Source organism: Strix uralensis, chromosome 3 (genome assembly GCF_047716275.1).
Source record: "Strix uralensis isolate ZFMK-TIS-50842 chromosome 3, bStrUra1, whole genome shotgun sequence".
Classification (NCBI taxonomy): domain Eukaryota; kingdom Metazoa; phylum Chordata; class Aves; order Strigiformes; family Strigidae; genus Strix; species Strix uralensis.
In genome coordinates, this window is record NC_133974.1 from 56,382,778 (window position 1) to 56,408,482 (window position 25,705).

The 25,705-nt window shown below is 39.3% G+C and overlaps 1 protein-coding gene across 1 annotated transcript in view; it reads left to right on the forward strand.

Moving 5' to 3' along the window:
- The window catches only part of SLC35F1 (solute carrier family 35 member F1), a 256,678-nt gene that overhangs the window by 114,925 nt on the left and 116,048 nt on the right, over positions 1-25,705 (forward strand). Inside the window, exon 2 of the mRNA XM_074862361.1 lies at positions 24,079-24,254. Coding sequence (XP_074718462.1) covers positions 24,079-24,254 — 176 coding nt within the window. The remainder of the gene's footprint in view (positions 1-24,078; positions 24,255-25,705) is intronic.

The window sequence follows — 25,705 nt, forward strand, 5'->3', positions numbered from 1 at the left end:
TGCAAGTTGCCAACTGTCAATTTCCTCAAAAGTCTGCTCACTTTTTCTAAGGTAGACTAGAGCAACAATTTGAAAATGTAAATAAAGTGAGAAAGACTAGGCACCATTCAAATCACACTTAAAAAGTCCAACTGGGTTATAGACTTTGTACATGCAGGTGGGTTTCAGTCACTACTGCTGATAATTCATCCAGGACATGGTTAATCAATTGTCTTTTCCACTATGTCTGGTAAGTCACTTCATGTTTTCTTTTAGAGATAGAGCCAATGTCGAGGATAAAGAAAGGCAGGAATGCGTTGCTTGTCTTTAGAAAATGTGGGTCATGGCCCCTTTCACAATGATGCTCATGAAGTGAAGGATAAAGTTCCTGAATTGAAAAAGGGGTTGGAACCGATAACCCAACAGGACAGGTGTATGCTCACTCGGGCTTCATCCTCCCCTACTGCTGGAGATTTTTACTGAAAGTGATGAGACACGGATAACTGAGTTGAGTCCCCATTTCATCACCTCCATTTTAATACCCTTTTATAATGTTTGTTGCCTTCATTTTCAACACCCTTTCCTGAGATAAATAAAGATTTAATGTTTGTTAAAGTTGCCCTGCAAGTGTATCTCTTTTTGTTATCTTTGTTCAGCTCAGGGCCAACTGAAGAAGCATTCTTATTACAAATGGAGGACAAAATACAGCAGGAAGTAATGGCTGAGGAAGGCCTATCAACCCAGGCTGCAGTGATAAATTCTTTGTATGTATATGTAGCCTTTCAAAAAGTGGAGAGTATTAAGACCGGAAATTTGCTTCCTGGGACTGCTGAAATTGGGAATAGAAGTAATTCCAATTACAATCTAAATGATAGCATTATGAGACTTGCATGGATGCCCTTTGGTTCATTTCCTTGCTATTTTTTTTCAGCATTTACTGCTAGCCTTGTATATACTTGTAGCAGGCACAGTTCTTAAAAAAAAAAAAAAAAAAGTGGGAATAAAGGAGCTTTTTTTCTTTTCTCGTTCCATCAGCTAAACTTCCCATAGAAGCTGAACAACATCCTCTTTATCAAGATTATGGGTTTCCCCATCTTGGCATACTATTTCTTTCCTTTAGTGCATGCCAGCAAGCTGAACTAAGAACGATGAAAGTAGAGAATAAAGCATGTATAGGGCCATACTTAGTCACATACATCAAGAGCATTTATTTGCATGAGTAAGACAAGTGGGATATAAGTTGCATTTTGAACTATGAATGCATACCTGTGTTTCAAAAGATGGCACATCTGTAACATTCTGCCTTGCACTTGAAGAAATTTATATTATTCGTGGAAATCTGAATGAAAGAAAACAGCTGTCAGTCTTTTGAGCCATTTTAAAACAAACATGGAGCCCAGCCCTGCATGTTACCCATAGTGCAGCCTTGGCTTGCATTGACTGGGGAATATAGTGCTTAGATCTAGCTGTTCTGGAAATATGGACTGATAGGCCTTTGCATTTTTCATGCTAAATACATACTACTGAATCATGAAAGGCTTTTATGGAAAAAGACACTGAGAACTCAAGCACTTTCTGCTAACATAAGTGTTTCTTCATTTCTGTTGACTTACAGAGGAGTGTATGGCAAGCAGCGTCCCGTGACATCAGGCACTGTATTTGGTTCTAGTACATTGAATCACTCAGGCTTCAACATGAAAAACAGCAGCAGGACAAGTTGTGGCTTTGACAGGTTTGGACTGGATGTTAGGGAACACTTCTTTGCCAGGAGGGTGCGGTAGTACAGGAGCAGGTTATCCGGAGAAGTTATTGGGATCTCCATCCATGGAGGTTTTTAAGTTTAAGATAAGCAAAGCCGAGGCTGATCTGATCTGCTGGGGGTGATAGACATCTTGTGAGCAGGAGGTTGGGCTAGATGACCTTCGGAGATCCCTTTGAATCAACATTTCTATGATGCTGTGGCTTTCCCAGTAAAGTTATGTAACTATGCTCTCATTTTCACTACACACTCTTTGTCAAAGATCAAAGTATAAGCCATTATTTTTACAGGAAGAGTAAACTAGAATTAACACACATTTTTATTTGATAAAGTGCCAGTCTTTTTAACAGTGAAGTTAAGGTGTATTCCTTTGGACCACTAAAGAACAATACAACTGTTATTTCAGTGAAGCAATAGGGAGAATGATTTTAATTTGAATCCAACTGTTGTTACAATGAAATTCAAAAGGCAGTGTGAGCTATAATAAGGAGCTAAAAACCTGTGGTTCAATAGTAAGTATTGATTTCTCTCATCGATTTCAGGGAAACCAAGATTTCATTCTATGGCATGAAGAGCCTCACAAGGACTTAAGAGCAATTAATTTCCTTTTAAGTCTTCCTCTGATGGCTGAAACAATATTTTAAAATTAATTATGTTGGTTCTTTGTGCAAAGATTATTTTTTTCATTTGTAATAGATTTAAAGAAATATAGACTTTTTGTACGTTCAGGTGCAAAACCTCTGGTTTGCCAAAATATAAAATGAGTCTTTTATTGCTGGGACAGATCAGTTAGACTTATGTAACTCTAATAAGCTTTCTCACAGTTGTAACATACTTTACCTGCTGTGGGGAATTATTAAAAATTGTTATTCTTCCCTATCTTGAAAAACTTGTAAGTCTGAGCTATAGAAGCACAGTCCCCACTGATTAGCATAGCAAAGTATTCATCCCTATGCTAATTGTGTTTTGGAAAGCAAAATTCAGTCCACATAGTGAAAGATTGGACAGATGGATAACAGTGAAACTAAATTTGATTTGAACTCCAGTGAAGTTTTCTAGGGGTTGAAAGTTTCCTGATACCTAATGGAGCTGAGAAGTGCCATCAGTCTCAGCATTACTTGCGTTTGAATGGATTTCTCTGATTGAGTGCAAACATTCTCGCATTTCTCTGATCTTCTTTGGGTACCTCTTTTTAGTTTTTCTGAAAAGTGTTTCATAGCATATCTTAAAAGAGCACCCAAAATATTCTACCTTCCAGTCAGTTGTGCTTTCATGACTACATTAAAAAATCAACAAAAAGACTTAAAATGCATAACCAATGAAAGAAAAGGAAAGCAGATGGGAATTTATGTGCAGCAAAAGCTGAGGACTGTAGAAAGCATGTGAGGGGAGGAGAGGCAGAAAGCAGGAGGAGAAGTGATTTTGTTTTGCTTGGGGGTTGTTGGTGGTGGTGGTGTCCTGCAGGGAAGGGGGGAGTTGTTTGTTCATTTTGTTTCAAGAGAGAAATCAGCAAAGTAGAAGGATTCTGAGAAAAATCCAGGTGGTGTATTGTATGGCAACAATGAAATACTTTCTGTTCCAGCAGTAATTAAGGACAATATGAAACCGAAGCTGGGTACTTGTAAATGAACAAGCTAATGCAATCTGTATCCAGAGGAGCGCTCTGTGCTGCTAATGCTGGTTTGCTGTGAGGAGGTTCCAGAGAAGAGCAAATAAGCTGTTGTTGTACTGGTTTATTAAAGGCCAAACAGGTGATCCAAGTTTTCATTGTCCTGTCACCTTGCCATTGATCTAAAATTACAGCAGATCTGGGATCTGATTAATCAAATATTAAGGGAAGGTTAAAATAATTAGTTCTAATCAATGTGGGTTTGTGGTGAATACCTTTTGACAAAATAGTGCCTTTTTTGAGGCAGTTGCTAGTTTAGGGACAGTCTTGAAGTTATGTATTTCAGCTCTTCTCAGTCTTTTCAACTTGGTATTACTTTTTGATTAAGAAAGTAGGATTCAACATGGACATCATACACACATTAAATGTTTTTAAAACTGGCTTAGTGGAAGTTTCTAAACCTAGATATATTTCTTGAATAAACAGGATCATGAATTGCGTGGTATTTTACATTATTATCAATGGATGTGGAAGAAATGAGAAAATCATTTCACATACAATTTGCAGTTGACACAAAATTAAAGGGGGTGATAATAGTTAACAGAACAAGTTGCTGTACAGAGTGGTCTACCCTGATTGCTGTGGACAAAAAGCAAGAAAGCAGTAGGAGTTTGTATGAGGCCAAGTAAAAGGACTATATATAGGAATAAATACTCAGGCCATGCTGATGGGATCATTGACTGTATCCTAGGAAGCAGTACCAGAAAGAGTTGAGACATTGTGTGTGGAATTAGCAGGGTATGACCTCCTACTATGAGTGTGTAGTGCAAAAGGGACAAGAGATTTTTTCATATGTGAACAAGGGAATACTGAGGAGGGAGACTACATTATGGTGTGACTGGTTTTGGGACACTGTGTCCCATTTTATTGTTTGAGATTGAAGAATAGTGATAAAGTAGAGAAGTTTAAGAGAAGAGCCATGAGAGTGCTAAAAGGAAGAACGCTTTATAGTGAAAGGCTGAAGAAACTTGCCCTGTTTATTTAAACAAAAATAAGACTAGAAGGTGACTTGGTAGAGTTTTTTATTTGTTAATCAAAAATTGGTAATAGAGCATTAGGAAGCCGTGGTAGAGTGAAAGTTGATGCTAGACAAATTCCTCCTAGAAATAATAGACACAGATTTTTAATAGTTAGGTAATTAATCTCTGGAGCAACTTGTCAAGTCTCTCCATTTCTGGACATTTTTAGGACAATATTGGATGCCTTTATAAAATATGTCCTTTGATTCAAACAGGAATTAATTCAGAGAGTTTTCATGACCTGTGTTATGCTGAAGGTCAAACTAAATAGGCATGTGGATCCCTGCTGACTTTTTAGCTTGTTATATCTATCTGCTTTTGTTGGAACTTAACAGACAGCTCAAACTAGTCGAATGCAAAAAAAAAAAAAAAAAAAGAAAAAGTTAGAACAAGTACCTGCAGTAATTGTATTCATTCTGGGTTTTGTTTCATACATGTTAGCTGCAACTGTAACAGACAGCTTCACAGGAAAAACCTTTGCAAAAAAGCGTTCTGCAATAGCTTCCTGACCAAAGCCAGTTTAGCCAGGATGCCAGGTTGTACCGAGCACAATTGGTTACATGGTCAGCCAGCCGCTGGTCCCTCATAATGGTCTTCTGAGAACTGATTTTCCTTCAACATATTTTGAGCTATAGTTCTGATTTTTCAGCTAAACTTGAAGTTTATAGCTAGATTTTTTCTTTTTACTGTTTTAACTTCTTTTCATATGGCTGACCATTTGGCTGACAAAAACCATAATATGACCTGGTGGTAAAAAGTTGAAACTACAAAAATTCACACTAGAAATAAGTTTCAAATAAGCATTTCTTCAAACAAGTTAAGAAGGAATTTGATGGGTTCCCATGCCCTGAAGTCAAACAAAACTGGATGTCATTCAGAAAGAGGCTTTTGCGCAAGAAGTGCTGATTTTGATCCTGAAGTTGCTCTGTAGAGTGTTTTGGTGTGTGTTATACCCAGGGTTAGATTGCATGAATGGATTGTTTCCATTTTAATTTCAATATCATGCCATAAAAATTATCAAGCTGTGTGGTTTTCTAAATATCCTGCACTGCTCGGGTTAGCTGTTTGATGTGAAGCTGCCTGAATGCTAGAATTGGGATCAAAATAATTTTGTTGGAAAAAATTAAGGAATTCAAACAGGCAAATACTAGACTTCTTAAGGAAATGACAGATAGGTATTAAGAAAAAATAATTCAGGAATAATTTGGAGGTTGCATTCTGTCTTGTCTACATCTCTTCTGTGATGGTTTACTCTTCTCAAAAGTGATATTAGAATTAAATATTACACTGAACGTTGAAAGTTCTGAGATAGTAAGTGCAGGAGGAGAATTTGAGAGGACTCACTAGCAGGTAGTCAGTGAAAACCTACTGAGATACAAAAGTACGGAAATGTTACTTCTTGGTACTAGATATGGAGTTAGCTGATGTATGAAGAAGTTTCTTCTCTGAGAGTTTCCTCTCAAATGGTGAGCCTTGTGTACTTTGGGTGCGAAATTACACCTGATATTTGTTTGCTTGATAATGAAACAAAAAAGCACTTACCCTGGCAATCCGCATTGCCATTTTCTCCAGGGAATTCTCAATGACAAGAAAAATGTTTGACTGCTGAGGGTTTCAAGCCTGACTCAGATTTCACTTTGAAGAATCTGTTTTTCTCTGTGTCCTTTTTCAATTGATTGAAGTAAGAAATAGAGACATAGAACCAGGTTCACCTCTATTGAGACTGGACATGCCATCATTGAATTTTGTCAGTGTAAATTTATCCTGCAAGTTACATTCTGACCTCAGTATCTGTATATTTGTAAGAAAAAAAATTACCTATCAAACCCCATGTGTATAGATCACAATTGTAACTGTAGAATAGAATCATAGAATAGTTTGGGTAGGAAGGGACCTTTAAAGGTCATCTAGTTCAGTGAACAGGGACATCTTCAAATAGATCACAGGTGCTCAGAGTCCTGTTCAACCTGACCTTGAATTTTTCCAGGGATGGGGCATCTACAACCTCTCTGGGCAACCTGTTCTAGTGTTTCACCACCCTCATCATAAAAAATTCTAGTTTTAGTTTAAAACCATTACCCCTTGTCCTATCGCAACAAGCCGATTGTTTGCAGAACAAGTTCACCAATGTAGAGGTTTGCTTTTAAAACACACATTCTGAATTGCATTTAATTCCTGTCCTGAAACACCAGGAGGAAAATGGAAGAGATTAAAAGAATGGACAAAATAGGAGACTTGAGCTGAATGGGCATCATTTTTAAATGCCTGATGAGTTTCATCCGGTTTCTTCAGAACTGTTTCTTCAGTCAGGAGCAGAGGCAAGTGGGATTGTGAGACTCAGCCTAAGCTGTGTCAGCGAAACCTTAGAAGAAGGAAAGCACAAAGCTTCAGGAAACTGAAAATCAATATAACCGGGCAATGAAAGCATTTTTATTACAAAGAACCAAAAGCTGTCATACAACAAAAGGTTCACTGAAAATGGAAACAAGGAAAGTTTAAGGCTTTAGGTTTTCCAAGAAAATTGTGGAAAATAAACCACAGTTACAAAGAGACAATATAATATGCTTTTCTTTGAGGGATGAGAAGGTCTTGCCCACAAGGGGAGTTAGGAGAGGTGGAACCACAAACACTGGTGGGCACCTTCCACTGAGTTTTCCTGTGGAAACTATTTTTGTGTTGCCTCTCAGTTCCTGTTCTGCTTCCTAGATAAAGGAAGATTTTCTGGTAGGTGCTGGTTTACTGTATGAGATAATCCTTTCTCTGAGATTTTATGACCTGAACAGACACAACAGTCATTACTGGAGAGTAAATTGAAGTAGGAAGAGCTGAAGATATCCATGGTAGGTCTGTGGTAGAACTGGGAAGAGAACTTGGTAAAAAAATCCCACAGTTAATGATCTCTGCCTGCTTTTCCTGATCCCCACTGCAGAGATAAGACCTTTGGACCAAGAACCATAATTTCCATCCTACAAGCTAGGCTGGACTACTGGAGTGCTTCTGTCTGGCCTTGCAAAAATAATCAGACACAATAGAAAGCCTAACAGATGCTTGCTAGAGGGTCAGAAGATGCAGGGTTACTTCTTTTTTTAACTGTTTGACACTGCCTTGACACAAGCTCAGCAGGCAACATGGCCTCAGCCTGGTGGCTGCTACACCTTCCAAGTTCCTGGTGGTGGGCACAGGCAGAGGGAGGGCAGAAGTGTATCAAAGTGAGACTTTTTTGCTACTCTGTTGTTCACACAACACAGTGTGCTTGCTAGTGTTCCCCCACATCCATCTGCAACAAGATCTCCTCCACCACTGTGGTGGGTTGACCTTGGATGGCTGCCAGGTGCCCACCAAGATGCTCTCTCACTCCCCCTCTTCAGCAGGACAGGGGGAAAAAGCATTCGTGGGTCAAGATAAAGGTAGTTTACCCTAGCCAGACCCAGTATGACGCCCAAGGACCTTGTAGATAGGTTGTTCTCATTTTAGCAATTTCTTCCCCTTCTCACAACAGTGCCAGTTCCCAGCCATTCTCACTTCCAGACACTCCTGAAATACAGCAGTGCACCCTCCCAACTGAGTAGTGCAGGAGTGCCCTAAACATTCATTAGACTAACCCAAAGATTAAGCAAGCAATTTAGCGAAGATTAAACAAGCAATTGTTTTGGTGTTTCTCATTGATTTGATCTCTCCCTGTGCTCAGTCAGCAGCCCCATAGCACCCCAAGCAGTCCCATCTCCATGTTTGGGCATGAATTGCTTTGAGCAGGTTGTGCAGACAAATTTGTGGGTTTATTATTATGTAAATCTCATGATCTTCATTTGTTCAGAATATCATATGTACAGAGCTGTAAAAACATTGACCTTTAGGTAAGGTTTTTGTTGAAAAGAATATTACTGTTGTTATTATTTCTTCCTTCTCAACGTCTTGTATGAGGAAAGAAATGAAGTTTTGACTCCCATAAGTAGTTTGTTCCACAGTGTAAATCAGATTTTTAATTCTGATCTCTGGCTATGAGAAAATATTGTCCATTCTGCCACAAATGCTCTTTCTTGAACTGAAATACTCTTCTTGAAGGAGTTTCTGAAGCCACAGCTCTTGGACTGGAAGAGTATAAATTGATAATATAATGAGTCTTCCTAATCTCTAATTTCCATAGTTTGATGAATTTCAGTATAGCATGTTTCATTAATATTATATAAGAAAATAATTTGCAGGCAAATTAAGTGGTTGACACAGGTACTAAATAATAAAAGCATATAAATTAAATTCAAGCACACAATTAATTACAAGATTAATCTCTCTTATCTTGTCCCATGATATCTCTCAAGTATGCCTGCATATACATAATCGTATTAGTTGAGCATGAAAATATTGTATGTACATCTTAATATGATACTGATGATATTCTGTACCTCACATAATTGTACAGTACACACAGGTGAAGTGTGATACTTCCCAACAGCATAAACTGAAAACTAGCAAAAAATAGAATCTGGTTCTCAGATTGATGTTTGAAGGGCCATATACCACCTACCTTCACATAGTGAGGTGCATGCAGTAACGAAGCTGTAACGGCAATGTGACCTGATTTGATGGCCATTGCTACAAAAACTTTCTCATCAGATTTAGGGAGCCGTAGGAAAATAGTCACAATGAAAAAAAAAATCCTCCTTATTAATTTCGTGTAAAGCTGAACATTTGAAAGGCCATTGTCATGCCAAATTTGGGTTTTGTGGATAAAGATGTTTTTGCAGCTGCAAACAGTCTTCTATGATGTTCTTTCCATCTGTCTTCCCAAGAAAATAAATCTTCTTTATGAAGAACAGAATCTGAAAAAGCAGAATGACATCCTGTTGGGTAAATCATACTTGTTATATTTCACAAGTCTCAACAACAGCTCAGTCCCTGCTCCTGCTTGGGCAGGCCACTGGGATGTTTTGACCCACAGCCAAATTTCTGTGTGAGGAACTGAGGGGTGAGTGCAGTGGCCTTAGGAAAGTGTGCTCCCAAGTCACGATGAGCCCTGTTTTGGCCTTGGGTCGCCGGTGGTAGGAGCTTTCAGATCAGCTGCACCTGCTTAACTCAGATGTAAACATGGATCTGTGTGTTCAAACTGGGCTTTATAAACAGAAGGATTCAATTTATACAGAGTAGTTTAATTACAATTGAGTTAAATTTTAGTTTAATCCATAGGTAAACTAAGGAAGGAAATTAAAAGCTAATTTTTTTTTTTTACATCTGCAACATATTTAAGTGCTTTACAGCCCCATATGGACCTTATCAGGTAATCCCTTCCACACATAAATTAACCAGTGCATGCTGCTCAGCAGCAACGTGTAAGGTACCTACAATCATGTTGCAGTATGGCCTGCATGAATATAATCCCTTAACCCAGGGTGTTCTGTATATGATGGGTATGTCATTTAGTTCACTCATGTGGCTTACGAGAGAATTTTTGCCTTTTCTCCGTTTCTCTTGATTTCTTACTAGAAAAAAAAAACCATCAATGGAAAATGAAATGCATATTGTTACAGCAAAATCCTATTTAATGGCTATCTTTAATTCCGAAAGGCAAGGAAACAGAGTTAAGGCTGGGATTTCATCCTTCGGTTATAACTACAGCCTAAGATACCTTTCATAAGGATGATTTCTGGAGAGCAAATGCTATTGAATAATACAGAAATTCTTCCTCTTCTTTTTAATGCTAATGGTGGGTTTATGCATGTGTTTTTGTAGCTGTGTAAAGCTTTAGAACAGGGTGTCTCAAATATCATGCATGCACAGAAAATGATTTAATCCCTGATTTTTCTTAACACTTTTTATTTCAACTGTCAGACTGACCCCCTGCTCTCTTCACTCTTAAGCACAGATCTAAACTGTGCTGGGAGGGGAAATAAACTTGCCAGCTGAAGGTTGTGACCACACTTGTATATGGCTGGGAGGCAAAAGATCCTCTGCTGAAGAAAAGCAGTTTGGTCTTGTGGGGAAAATTCCCTGTGCACCAGTCGACTTTTTATTCCATTTTTGAGAAGCCATCATTTTGGAGAGATGTCTCAGCTGGAATGTCATCCTCAGTGTCTGTCTTCACAGATGGCGGGCTCTCTCAGAGGGCAATTTCAGGTTGTGCAGGCTGCTCTTTGCTCCATGCGCATGAGGGTGAACCAGTATGAGTGCTGACGGCGAAGCACTATGTGCAGAGCAACCCAGGGGATAATACAGGAGTGCCATTTTCCAGTGCTGGCGGTGGGGAGGTTGGCACACCGGAAGAATAAGGGGAAGAACACAGCTATGCCTCCTCTGTACCCACCACCATCAGGAGAGTAGTGTGGTGCTGATTAACTTCCCAACATAAACTGGGAAAGCCTCATGAGGCCGATCTCATTTAGTGCAGCTGGATGCCAATTCTGATCCATGTTCTCCTGGTTCAGGAGTGCATTTTGGCCTGCCATTGCCCTGTGTATGGGCAGCAGATGGCATATCAGCCACGCATACTGGGGAGACCCTCGGTGGCCTGGTTACAACCCCGCTTGTTGCTGATTCAGTAATGGGAAGCCAAAATATACCCAAATCCCACGAAGAATATCTATTGTACATGATTGAGTTGTCTTTTCTTTTCTTGCATATCTGAAATATAGATGCTAATATTGTGAAGAAATTGCAGTAAAGCAACCTGGAAGGCAGGGAGCATAGGCAGATCAATGCTCTGTCAAAATGCCAGACCCGGTTTATCTCCTGCAAGAGAACCTTACAGCTCCCCTTCCTTCACAGGTTTCATTTTACTTTAAGTGAGTTATCATTCTCATCAGTGGTTTTGGTCGTACATTTGGCACCACAGCAGGATCCTATAGGCTAGGAATTTCTTAGTCCCGACCCTCTAAAAATCTGCAGCTGACACCTTTCCAGATCATTCACATTAGCTTTTATTTCAAACACCTTGCAATTTTAAACTCTACTAAAACCAGCAAAAAAGAGATCAGTGCCCTTATGTTTTTTCAACTGAGCCTGTTTCATCATTGTGTGTCAGGTCTGTAGTAAATTTACAGTGTTGACAGAGGCAGTCATGCTGTTTCACCAAATTGAAAGGAAGAGAGGAAGGGAGAGATTTATCTTGGAGCCTAAGGGTAGGGCAGTAAGCCAGAACCATTGCATTCATACCTAAAAATGAAGAACGTTGTGTTGCAGATAGCTGGACTTCTCATGTAGCAGGAGGTGAATTCTTGCCAGTTGTAATTTCCACTCAAAATATGTTTTTTTCTTTTTGAATTACATGGAATAGAAATTTAAATGCAGATGCAAAAGTTTGGACCTCCCTTGTAGTTTTAGCTAGATAACGGCCATTGCTGCTGTGTAATGAACAAATAGCAAAAGCAAAAGGAGGGAGAGGGAGAAGTACCTGCATTCCACGTCCCTTTGAGGAGGCTGGCTTTGCAGTGGCCCCTTTCTTGCAGACTTGTGGTGTTGCTAAAGTAGAAGGGCAGAGAGGACCTGTGAAAGCAACTATGGGTTATCACTGTGTCAGTTCTGGGCACCCAACTTGAAATGCCTCAGAGGGACCTTGTTTTTAGAAAGGACTAGTAGCAGACATAGAAGAAAACTCAACACTTTTCCAGTCCTGTAAGCAGGGCACTCAGAATTGGTCCAGCTGGACCAGGAAAGGTGTAGCCTACTGAAATCCCTCATTTTTGTAGCCCTGGGGTAGTTACCTAGCTAAACCAGGAATTCACTCTCCAGCTGTACCTCTTGAGTTCCTGTGGAGCTGGAGCACAAACTTCTCTTCCAGAACATGGTACCCAGCTCTGTGAAACAGCCAAACCCTTAAATTGTTTGCCTAAGTGGCTTCAGTGGTCTCATTCTGAGGACTCGAACTCACATATTCTACCTCCAGTGCTGTATTAATCACCAGATTAGTGGTAGATCTGATGGGGCTGTTTTCTGTTCCTCTTTAGTGAAGTTGTGCCACCATGAAACTAAGTATGCAGGCTTCACAGGCAAGAAGAGGGTAGAGAAAGTCACTCACCCAAAAGGGGAAGATCCCAGCCTTCATGCATTAAAGAACTGTTGGGAAAAAAAATGCATAAAATTTTGATGTCCTTGCATTTGTCCATGAGCAAGCAACTTTGAGCATTACTCCTGCCTGAGGGGCTGCAGAAGGAGGCAGCAGCAATACTAACCCACACGTGGGAAACAGTGAAAGAAGGTCAGGGCCTTAAAGAGTTGAAGTCAGAATGAGCCACAGGCACAGAGAATCTCTTCTTTGAAGTAGCTGGAGATTTGGGAAAGTGTGCAGCCGGCTTAGTGCCATACTCAGTGAAATGCTAATATGGGTATCCTTTGTCTTTCTGTACCAGGGGTGCAATTAACGGGCCAATACACTGGGGACAATTTAAGGACATTTTTCTTAGGGTTTCTTTTACCTGTTTTAACTATGTAGATGATAGTTGGAACTTACTGTAAAGAAGATTCAAATTTCTGGGAATTGCACATGCCTATTTGGGAAGAAAACAGCCCACTGAAGCAGGGATTTTTCAGTTCTTCTGTATTTCAATGTTATTGAAACCATCATTGATAATTTCCAGAATAGTTGCAAGAAAAAAAGTAATAGTTGTGTTCTGAAGCATTATTTATAGTTTGTTTTAGCCAAGCAAAAGATTTTGCAAAATCCAGGCAGATCAATTTGATTTTTAAATTAAACTTTTGCATTAGATATTAAATGCTCTCTAGAATGAGCAGCCATTGTTATTTAGTATCTGCATTTTACAGATGTGCTGATATAAAAAAAAGAAAAAAATTCTACATCTTGTAATAATTGAACTAGCAGTTTTAGTTCTCCAAAAGCCAGCCATGATCTTCATAGATGCATCTTTGCATTTTCAATATTCATACCTGTCATACTTTTAACCTCTAATTTTATTGGAGGAACAAAGAAACTATGATTGTTTTAGGTGCCTAATTGTAGGTGCAGAGCCAGTACTTAGAAGTACATATGCATTTTACAGGGACAGAAATTCAGGAACAACTTTTGCAATTTTCAGGAGCATCGGGAAAAATCTGAAATCATCCATCATACAGTCATACTCACTCACATACATACTGTTTTCTAGGAACTCTACAAAATTTTCCAAGCCCATACTTCTTGTTTCTGGCAACACTGAATTAAGTTACAGTAGCATCTATCAGTTGAGGAATCTTGAGTAATTTAAACTTGTTTTCCATCAGAGCATTCAATCAAGATGGGCTTATCAGTGGCAGAGGCATAGCAGGAGCTGTAATGCTTTTCACCTCCTCCTTTATCAACTTTCCCTCAATAGCTGTAAGACTTAGTCCATAAACCCCCATCAGTTTAAACTGTATTAGCACTGTACAGTAATGGCAAGAGAGCAATAAGAAGCGATGTTGTACTTCTTAGGGCACTAGTGAGCTATTTTTCTTGATGCTGGGAATCATTCAGGTCTATTACTGTAGTCTCTCAGCTCCTCTGAGAAAATTGGGAGCTAATCATGATCTTAACTGAACTGAAACTTTTAAAACCACTTCTCATATTATCTAAAGATATTCGTCGTTGTATTTATAACGTCCTGAGCCTCAGGCATAAAACCACTGCAAGTGAGATGAACTAATGAAATTTGACAGAGAACTTAGTTTTCTCCAAGAGACAGACAGCCTTCAGTCTTTCCACATCCCAGTTTCTGCCAACAGCTGAAAGCTCAGACTGGTGCATTTGGAACAGAGTAAGAACAAATATCTATCTCATAAAAAGACATCTATTTGTGTGCTTTATTCTTGAATTATAAAAATAATGATGATCAGCAGCCCAGTGACTGCCTAGCTTTCATAGGCTAAAATGTAACATTTTCAGTAGTTGTCATATTTCATATGGACTTCTAGCCTGAGAAATTACAGCTCACTCTTAATCCATACTTGAGTCCCTTATTTTATTTCTAAGACTGGAAATCTCACTTTTTGAATTAATTTCTGGAAAGTTATGGAAGAAGAGTTACTTGTTTAAAAGTACCATATTCCTCAATTAGCGTTTGTAACTAGTTTTGTAAGCTCTTCCCTGGAGAGTTGTGTCATTTATTATTCCAATCTAGATCAAATCTTTAGATCTAGGAGTCTTAATTTCTCTAGTCACACCTGGCTAGACAATGACAATTTATAAAAATGTACAGGCTGCAGCTAGCTTCAGTCAGTTTATTTGGCCAAAATAACCTCAAATACAATTTTTTTATCGCATGGTGATCTATAATTATATTTTTGATTCCATCAGAAAGATTGGAATATTTTCAGTCTATCCAGTGCTCCCTAGACTGGGAAGTTGACAAGATTTGTATATGGAGAGACCTTCATTCTTAAAGAGAAAAAGCCTGTGGTGCTCCAAGTCCTGTGATTTGTAGCTGAAAAAGCACTAGGAAATTGCTGATTGGAAGGCAGCTCGCTGTTTCAAAACTTAGGCATGTTTTTAGGATAAACTTGCTTTTTTTTCTTTGTTGGCTTACTGATAGGATGAAGCTGACTATTAACAAGTTGCACCAGCACCGCCCCCCATACCTCTAATTTGCCTGTAATGATTCATCACTGGACTCCATCAAGATAATAGCATGGAAATTTTGTCACAACACTTTTATTTGCTATTTGTTAATGTATTTCTTATTAAAAAATAATTAAAAAGTAAGTGTCGCCTTTGCACTTATAGTCTGTGCAGCAGATTGTCTCATCAGTATATTGCTAAATATTAGCACATGTCGTATGAGGAGCAGCTGAGGGAACTGGGGTTGTTTAGTTTGGAGAAGAGGAGGCTGAGGGGAGAACTCATTGCCCTCTACAACTACCTGAAAGGAAGTTGCAGAGAGCTGGGGATGAGTCTCTTTAACCAAGTAATGAGTGATAAGACAAGAGGGAATGGCCTCAAATTGCGCCAGGGAAGGTTTAGACTGGATATTAGAAAGTATTTCTTTACAGAATGGGTTGTTAGGCGTTGGAATGGGCTGCCCAGGGCAGTGGTGGGGTCCACATCCCTGGAGGTGTTTAAGAGTCGGGTCGACATGGCGCTGAGGGATATGGTGTAGTTGGAAACTGCCAATGCTAGGTTAAAGGTTGGACCAGTTGATCTTCAAGGTCTTTTCCAACCTAGATGATTCTGTGATTCTGTGATTAAGTTCTGGGGTAAGTTTTATCTGTGTAAGAATAGTCTTAAAAAAATTCCAGTTCCCTTGTTATTAAAGAACTGTAGAACACATGTATTAATGAGTGTGTGTGTGAAGTTGGGGTAAAAGATTACCATAAATGAAGCCCATTTTCAAGAACTGCTGTAATTGGTAATATACAAGAGTTGGGAAATTTATTAGGTAAGATCTCATCTTAAGAAACTGCTCCAGAGACTCCCAAGACTTGCTTAGTATGATTCTGCTTTGGTTTCATCCAAAGCCAGCAATCTGTGCTGGTCCCTCAAGCTGTCACTTAAAAGCAGCAGAGCCTGAGTCAGCCACAGCTTTGAGGCAGATGTACCTAGACCTTGAATTTTAGTGAGCTCCCCAGAAGGCTCTTAAATTCAAGCCCAGTTGTATTTAAATAGAAATTAGAACCTTTACACTTTAAATAGAAAAACCTCAAAGCACCTAGGCAATTCAAAAGTTGAAGGATAAGAAACGTGGGCAGCTCTCCACTTGTGTCCCCAGTGTGTCCTACCAGTCGAGGTGGTCACTGCTGGGGCTTCTCCAGCCCTTGGGAAGCACCAGCTGCGTGGTCAGGTCTGGCTGTCCCTTCCCTGCTCCTCATGGCCATCCCTGGGATGCTGTGTGAGCTGCAACCCTCGGCTTCGTGCAGTGACTTTCCTCTGCCTGCCTGGGCCTTGCTGTCCCCACAGCCTTCTCCCTGGGGTCACCAACAGAAAAAACAGCCCCACTTCCCTCCTTTGGGGCCCATCCAAGTTAGAGACTTGTTACAGAAACATCGTGGGTAACTGGGAACATGCAGATACAGACAATACCATGCAATACGGAGCTTTGCTGAGTGAGTAAGGAGGCAGTGAGGAGCTGGCGAGGTGGCAAGAGAGGGTGATGAGAGCCACAAGGCACACAGCTCCCCTCCTCTTCCCAGCTTAAGGCATAAAGATTTCTAACTGCAGTGAGAAGGAATTAATTTTGTACATGTATCCCACCTGGAAGGGCTCAAAGCTTTGGGTTAAAAAAAGAAAAAAGTCTTTTTTAGCTTGGGATACAGAGCAGAAAACAGATGAGGAACTCATGGGTAGCATTTTACTTATCTACTGGCTTTCCTTCAAAAATTAGGCCTAGGGTTTCAAGGCCTGGAGCTTTTCAGACCAGCCTGACGATTTGAGATGCATGCAGTCCACAGTGCTGTCCTCTCATAAAGAGATTAAAGTGTTCACATTTGGAAAATAAAGAGCTAATCTTCTCAAGATACTGCAGAGAATCTGCATTTCTTTTGCATGTCAGTGGGAACTTGAGGTACTTTGCAACTCACTGTGTAGAAAATTCACCCTTTGTGCTGAGATCCAGCACAAAGTCTATACATCATTTATATGTAACTGAAGATTTCAGAATAATGGTTCAGTAGGAATTAAGTGATGGTTAAGTGATGGTGGCTTGGTGTTGCACAGGTTTCACTCTCTGATTTGTAGGTTAATATTAGAGTTACTCATATTTTAATGGAGTATATGGGTTTAGCTGGGATTCAGGCTTTGGTATTTCACTGTTCAGCAATGGCTTGATGCCTATATTCTGAAGATATTTTAGGTTGTTTTGTTCTTCCTTGCCAGAAATAGTAAAAAAATCTTTTGTTTAGCCCTTCAATACCATTCTGTTTTCTTGAGACATCTTTTAGAATGATTGTGGAGAATGGACGCTGTTGGAATAGTTGACTAATAGAATAAATGTGGTACATGTGCCAATGGTGTTAGTATATATGTGGGGGAACTTGGTTGTTCTTTAGTGCTATGAACATTTTATTATAGAATATTGTGACTACTTCTGTAAATGGCTCTAAAGCGGTGCAGCAGCTTTGATGAATTAATTGAAGATACTTGGTGCAATCCTTACCTTATTGAGAGAGGCAGAGGGAGGGAAGGGTTGCATGTGCCAACTTGTAGAATTTCTCCCCTGTGTAACAGATATGTTGGAATAATGGGAAAATAAGAAAAGATAAGTTTCTGTGAGTGTAGAATCTTGTTCTCTATATACAATCGATTTCAGAGCAATGCAGGACTAATAGGAGGCTTCATATGCTTAAAACCTGACAGAAAATCTGCAGCTTTAGCTTTCAATGAGAGCTCAGTTGATTGTCCTGAAAGTTTTACCAAATCTTGTTAATTTATTCTTTCACAAGCTGCCTATGTGTGCGTTAAGTGCGAACGGCAAAATATGGAAATAATGTCCATGTCCTCATTAAGCAGCTATTCAAATGCTGGGTGGTATGGGAACTTAGGAACTTGGCCACAGTGGAAGCAGCCACACATGGGGGTTTAGTATTTGAGGGTTTGACATGTGTGCCCTTCCTGTTTTTTCTATGGTAATATGTGTCAACATTTCTATTGATAGGTGTTTAAGATAGATTCCACATCCAGCTTTAAACATTTAAGTAAATTTGACTGGTTTCTTATAGGGACATAACTTCAGCTCACTTTGAATCAAAGTAAAATTTTTAAGACCTTATTTTATTTTTCCTTGAGCTTTTGTAGAAACACACTAAAATGCACTCAAGTGAAGAAGCTTGGCAAAATCACAGCACTGTGACAGACATCATCGACTTTGCTATGGCATAGCAGTAATCAGTCTCTAAATTAAGTGTATCTGCTTTTTCTTTTTTTAAATACACGCTTAGAACATTTGGAGCAATAACTCTGTATAGCAGTCATTACCATCACAGAGAAAGCGTGGTCCTGCCTGCAGGCCCACTCTAACAGTGCTATGGAGCAGCCTTTACAGATGTGTTCCTCTAGTGAAATCTCAGCTCAGGAAACAGACTGCTAATTTCTCATCTGCTGGAGCCTGTGGCATGCTGAAGGATTAACACACCTCATACTAGAGATTAAAAGTAGCGGTAGCCTCTGTTCTTCACCCTCTGAAGTACTCTTTAACTGATGCAGTGGGGACCTATCAGTGGAAAGAGACCAAATAAAGTACAAAAGAGAGTAGGAAAAGCAATTAAGTTAAAAGAAAACTGTCATGGAGAGTGCTTTAAAACAGGATTTAGTGTCAGAATAAAACAGGCCCAAATGTTTAAATCACGTGGCCACCCTTTGCATGTCACTGATTCTCCAGCATACAACAGCTGTGATTGTGTGGCCCCTTCTGAATGTTGCACTGCATTGATTTTGTGCTGTGAATGGTGTTTTAATGTTCTGGGGAGGACGTGGAAATGAACTAACAGTCAAAGCTAAATGTTTTAACTTTATGAAAAACAATTACAGAAGAACCTGAGGATGGTTGTTTAGTACTTTATATCATGCCAGTGTGTATGTGCAAGGAACCAAGCACTAGCTTCAAAGTTTTTTGATGTGAGAATGTCTGCCTGCAGAAGTCAAGTGACAGACATTTCCACATGCCTGGAGGAGCAAGTAAAAATGATGCACAGCAGCTACCAGCCCAGACATTTGAACATAACTAAATGGCTCCCAATGCAAAGATGAGGCTTTGTCTTCTGGCTCCACTTCTAGAGATGATAAAGAAATATTGTTTAATTTCTATTAGGATATCATGAAAAACCCATCATAGATGCCTAGCAGTGTGACCTGGAGGTTCAGGAGTAATTCTGATTTACTTCTTACTCCAAAATACCCATCTGACTTAGTAGGAAGTGTCGGACAGATTAACTAGCAGGCATGGCTACAGTGAAATTAATTTGATTGGTTCCAATGCAGGATTTTAATTCAAGCAAAAATATTGGAAGAACAGACCTTAAATTGGTGGTTTACAGGAGAAAAATGCCTTCTATTTTCTCTGTATTAGTGAATGACTATCAATAGGACAAGAGGAAATAGCCTGGTATCGTGCCAGGGGAGGTTTAGGTTGGATATTAGGAAAAATTTCTTCACCCAAAGGGTTGTCAAGCATTGGAACAGGCTGCGCAGGGAAGTGGTGGAGTTACCATCCCTGGAGGTATTTAAAAGATGTGTAGATGTGGTGTTTGCAGACATGGTTTGGTGGTGAACTTGGCAGTGTTAGGTTTATGGTTGGACTCAATCTTAAAGGTCTTTTCCAGCCTAAATGATTCTGATTCTATGCATTCAGGATATGAAAGTTTAGAGACAGGCTGAAGGTTCCCGTGGTTTAACTTGGCTTGAGAAGATGCTGTTGATCTTAGTGAGGGAAAATGGGATTTTTGAAGAATTGCTTTACTTTGATTTAAATAGAGTACAAGTAGAGATATAGAATAACACTCAACTAAAGAGAAATTGGACCCTGAAAGGCAGAAAACCTCACTTTTATAAAGCTTTTTGTAGTGAGACTCTTTTTGGTGTTCTGTTTGAAGGCCCTCAAACCATAGAGCTTTTCTTCAAGATGTGAATGAATGTGCTACTGAAGCCAGCATGATAGACAAAGGCTTAGGGACAAAATCATCCTTTGTGCCAGTCTTTGAGTGGTGGAGCATATGAAAACCAAAAGGGAAAGTGTTGCAGATAGGAGCCATGTTGCATATTTCAACAGTATTATGATATTTAGGAAAGATACTAATGAGTGCTGGAGATAACAGCAGTTAGTTGCTTTTTGCTCTGTCTAAAGAAAGTAGTAGGTTTTCCACAGCTATTGAAAGCTTCTTTTCAATGTTTGCTTGCTTCTTTTTCTTAAAAAAAGGATGGGTATGTTATTATTCTTATCCAGGTATTAAAGGCTCAGGAGCTAAGACTCTTGTATTATTAGATCATTGTTGGCAAGAAAAATGAAATATAGATAATGCAATCAAGTATTTTCTGTATCATTCAGGCATCTTACACTGGTTATTAGGGTTATCCAAACATTGTATTGTTCTTTGTTGCTGCCGACTGTCACTAATTAAAACAAATAATTTAAGATTTGTTTCTACTTTTCTGCTTGAAGAGAGATGAGTTGTTCTCTTCCATTCTACAAGGCAAAAATCAGCATTTTATTGATCTTGTGCTTTCATTTCCCTTATTTATTCATTCCACTTGTTTTCCATGGTAGTGGTTACTGTCAGTTGCAGCCTACACTGATGAGAAGGGGAACATACCAAATCTTCTATGCTGCTACGTATTATTCCTGTCTGTAGCGGACATATCTTTAGGTATAGCAGGAGAGTTAATGTGGGCATGAACAGTCTTAGGAATAACTATACTGTATAAAATGGATCGTCTTTGCTTGAAGTCTGAGCACTTTATGGACGTTTGAATTAGCTCTGCTTAAACATCCAAGTTACGCTACTCTTTGCCCTGACAAGATAAGAATAAAATAAGACATGTATTTTTCTGTCATATATCATCTGTGAAATGTTTAAGTTCTGACTGGAGGAGGAGCACAAGAGCTTGATTTCAGAATGAGTTTTCTTACATAATTAAAAATACCAAATATGTGCAAAAATCAGTGATAAGAAGTATGTATTCAATATCATTTATGCAGTCAGTATTTTGAAAGCTGGTGGCATTGACAGTGCTACTTGCACTGGTCTTCCATAAAGTAGTTTTCTGCATTTTTTACATTCTGTTATCCAAAGACAATTTTTACTTAAAGGCTATTTCAAGCTACAGAGATTATACTCTGATCCACATCCAGCCGTTATCTACCAGCTTGGAGGTGTTCAGGTTCATAACCTTGGTTCTTGTCCCATGTCTGTTTTTACTGAACTCCTAATTACCCTTTGTCTTCATTGATGACTTCAGTAATACAATAGTGAATTTAATTTTTGACATATTTGTAATTGACAGAATGCATAGAAAGGTATTCTAAATTACTTAGGAAGAAGACCATGAAATTTGAATTACCTTCTTGTTTGTATGTTTATGAAATGTAAAATATAGAAGCTGAGGACAAGCTATATATATATATACACATATATAAGGCTGTAGAGAGCTGCTTGAACTCTTTAGGAAAACTGGCACTTGCAGACATGGTTGAATGACTTGCCAAAGAATCAGCTATGAAAAAAAAAGTCTGTTTTATAAATTGCAAAATGTACTCTGGAGAGGGCTATAGTTACCATATACAGCCTTGAAAATTTACCTGGTGTTTTTCATTTGTTGTTGGTTGGATTTTTAATGCAAAGGTCAGTACTGCCTGATTAGGCCTGGTGACACACTGAAATATAGAGAGCTGAGATAAAAAAGTTATGCCTTTGATAAGACCTCATAAAACCTCCCACCAGTCTGAGAAAATGTAATGATTAGTGATGTCCAACAGCTAACTGCCATATAGAGCAAGGAATATATTACTGGGAAAATCCTTTCATGAGTGAGGATATATTTAGCTTTCTGTAAATCTAAGAAGGATCCAAGATGCTTCTTTCCAGAACAGATGCAGTCGCACAATGGATGTAATACAACATTCGCTCATGGGCATAGCTGAGATACAGAGAACAGCTAATAACCACCTGCATCCCATGTAAAGCAGGCAACACATTTAGAGATACAGATTTTCAAACATCTAATTTACTAATGAAATAAACCTACAAAAACTGCAGTAGGCAAGAGGACAGCCCTGTGTGAAACTTCATTGCCAGAGAAGGACGTAGGAAACACTGCCCAACTAAATGAAGAACTGTAAACAAGTTTACAAGATTAATATGTGGATTTCAATTGCAGTCACTATTCAAATTTCTTATTCCACATCAACAGCATAGCAGGTAATGTCAGGAACTGAGTACCCATAGTTTTGGCAGTGTTCACATTGTAGTCTCACATGTCATCTCTGTGGAGTATGTTTCCCATGGTTATGTTTCACAATAGAGTGAGTAATGTGAAAGTGGAGACAGCAGTTGTGGAGTCTTACTTGCTACTTACCCAGTAGTCTCCCATCAAAACACGGGATTTAGCACAATAAAGTTTGTTCTCTTACTATCTGTCTCAGGCTGTTTGTCAGCAAGGTATGTTAGCTGAATGTAACTACCCAGCCTCCTGTGCTTTCCAGTGTCTGTTTGGTTGAATCATGCCATGACTGACACAGAGACACATTAGTAGGAGGATTGTTTATGAGAAGAAGGGAAACAAATTTGACACTTGAATGTACCAGGAAAGTTGTTGCAGGAGCACAGATGCTCATTGCTGCCGAATACACACAGCTGAGGTCAGGGAAATCTGTCAGGGAAAGCAAAGCAACCTTGAAGCAATTATTTTTTAACAGTCTGGCAGAGGAGAACACACATGAAATATTGTTACAGCTGAGCAGAGTGCTGCCCTCCTTCTTCTACTCCCTTAGGATTGCCTAATCCCCTTTCCTTGTACCAGGCTCTAATGAGACACTGCAGAGCATGCTCGTCTTCAGCCTTCCCCTCTCCTTTGTGGGTTCCCCCAGAGACCTAGAGTCCCACTTTTCTGGGGGCTGGTGACAGTAACAGCAGCAGCCGGCAGGGCTTGGACTAGATGTCCCCTTTGGATGTCCTTTCACTTTCCCTTACAGTCGTTGTGCTTGCTTCTCTTCCAAGCAAACACTTTTCCATTTCATACTTCTGCATGAGAAGGTGTAGCTGTGGAGCAGGCCTAGTCAGCATGAAAGTACTGACACATGGGGGACCTGGGAAACCTCTTTACAGTCGTTTAAAAATACACATATTCCTGTGCTGTGGGTATAGGAGATCCTGTGACACAAATTGGAAAAGGAGGATTGTGTGGACTGAATTGGGCGGTGCGGTTAGATAATAAATTCTGCAAGAAGAGTGAAAGAGATGAAGATAGTTGGAAGGGAAAAGGGCTTTCAGATACAGCAGATTCTTGAGTAAAGAGGAAAAAACTATAGGAAGATAGAGAACATGCACAAAAGGGGAATGCAGAGGAGACTGGAGACTGAAGTCAAGAAAAACAGATTAAAGCAAGAAGCCAAACCAGAAATTACATCTTTAAGAACCAGAAAGAGACAGGAAGAGAAAAAGTGGAACCTCTTGCTTCTGCCAAACAGAAGAGGAAGTAAGCAGTGACAAAGATGAAAAAAAAGATACATATATTTGCATGGTAGATGGAAAGAATAGTTTATATGATGAAATGGAAATGAAATGAGGGGAAGGAAGTTATACAGTAAATTCACGTTGATGGTGAAACACAATAAAATCCTTTCTCTGCTTTTTCTCTGTGGCTACTAAGTCCTGAAAGAGCTGTGTTTCCCGCTCTGTCTGAATGATACTCCTGGGTCTTTCTGTTAGAGAGGTGCTCAAAGGAAGCAGTGCTGTATTTTGGTTGATTTAAACTATCATTTATCCTTTGTGAAATGTGAAATGCAAAATTAAATGGTAGAGATGTACCATCTGCTGTTGTTTAATATGTGACTAAAAGCTAGTGTGTTTGGGCAATGTTTAAGCCAGTGGTAAGAACAGAAATAATGGGAATGTTATATCGGCTACACGCAGCAGACCCCTCATTGACTGAAGCATCATGTTTCTTCCCATGTCTTAGCACTGTTGAACGTGATTCCTGGAGGAGGATAAGCATTTCCTCCTTGGCAAGGAGGCTGAGTGTTTTATGTCTGTGTTTTTCTCATTCCTTTCAGGGATCTCTTGCTGTCTGTGGCACTTGGCCAGGTACTCTCCCTCCTTATCTGTGGCATTGGTCTCACGAGCAAGTATTTGTCAGAAGATTTCCATGCCAACACACCTGTTTTTCAGAGCTTCCTCAATTATATCCTTCTATTCTTGGTCTACACAACAACACTAGCTGTCAGACAAGGTAAGTGCCTCTCTGAAAGTGTTTTGTAGAAAACAGCGAGGATAAAGGCTTTTGCAGAACAATAAGAAGCAATGTGATTTAGACACATATCCAATTAACATTTGTTACATATTTACATTACCTAGTAATACATACTGGATGAACTGGAAAAAACCCAACAAATCTTCATTAGCAAAGAATGAATCAGTTGATGTCGAGGATAGCAGTGCTACCTAAAAGCGAAAAGAAACATCAGTACTTTTGACTTCCTAACTGTTCTTATGGGAATGCTTCTCTTACACCTGCTTCTCTGGCACCACAACCACGCGCTCAGGGTTCGTTTTGGATTTGACTGCATGCCTTGCTGGGAAATATTAATGTGCTTTACATCTTACGTAGGCTAAGGAGAGCTCAGATGGAAGCAAAGAAGAGCTTGCTAGTTCTACTTGCTGATCACGATAATTCAATAGTTCACCTATTATTGGAAAAAAATAGCAGCCAATTTTTAGCCATTGGGAAGTAGGAGATGAAGGGAAGGAATTCAGGATGTTGTCTTTCTGGTGTGCTGTGTGGGCAGAGCAGCTCTACAGCCCTGCCACTGCTTTGAGATAGGGCCTATGTAACCAACTGACCTCCCAAGTGAGAAATACATTATGTATGCTTTGGTACTGTGTATCAAATGATCCTCTGTTTGACAGTCTATATATGATATAGGGAGATTTTTGCTTTTTCTGCCCATCCTTCCCTTCTCTGAGATTCCATGTCTAGATGAGGTGTGGGAGGTGAATGCGTTTAAGTACATTTCTCACCCACTCTTTTTTTGTAATCTTTTTATTTATTCACCTTCACAGAAAACGTGGGTTAGAAGCAAAATAAAAGAGCAAAAATATGTGCTTTCCTGACTCGGCTCTCCTGACATAAGGAGGGAAGGGTTTTATGGAGGAAAAGAACTACAAATTTTATTAGGCTGTGGTACATTTATCAACATACCGAGAGGATCACGTTTGCTTACAGGAACAAATATTTTTGGATCATTCTTTGATGTTACATCTTTTAATGATTTGGGAACAACCCTGAAGCTTAAGTTCTTCATAGTACAGTCTTGTGATACAATACTATAAAGTGTTCCAAAACAGCAAGGACTTAATTTCCATGCAGAATTGAACAGTCAAAAATATACCGCTGTGCTCCAGCACAAAGCACTTAAATGTATTACAATGTAAGTTTTATAAACCTTGGTCTCCACTGACATTTTTCAGAAGCAATGAAGGCCAATCTGTGGAGGAAATGTCAGCTCTTATATAAGGAGAGATTGCTCAGGCAGTGATTCTCTGTCTTGGTATTTCAGTTTGTATAGGGGGAAACATCACCACATGCTTTGCTCTGCAAAAAGTTTAAAACATGTATTAGTAGAATCTTGCTGGAGAACTGTGTTTAAAAATAATTCTTCTGAGTGTAGGATTGACTAGATG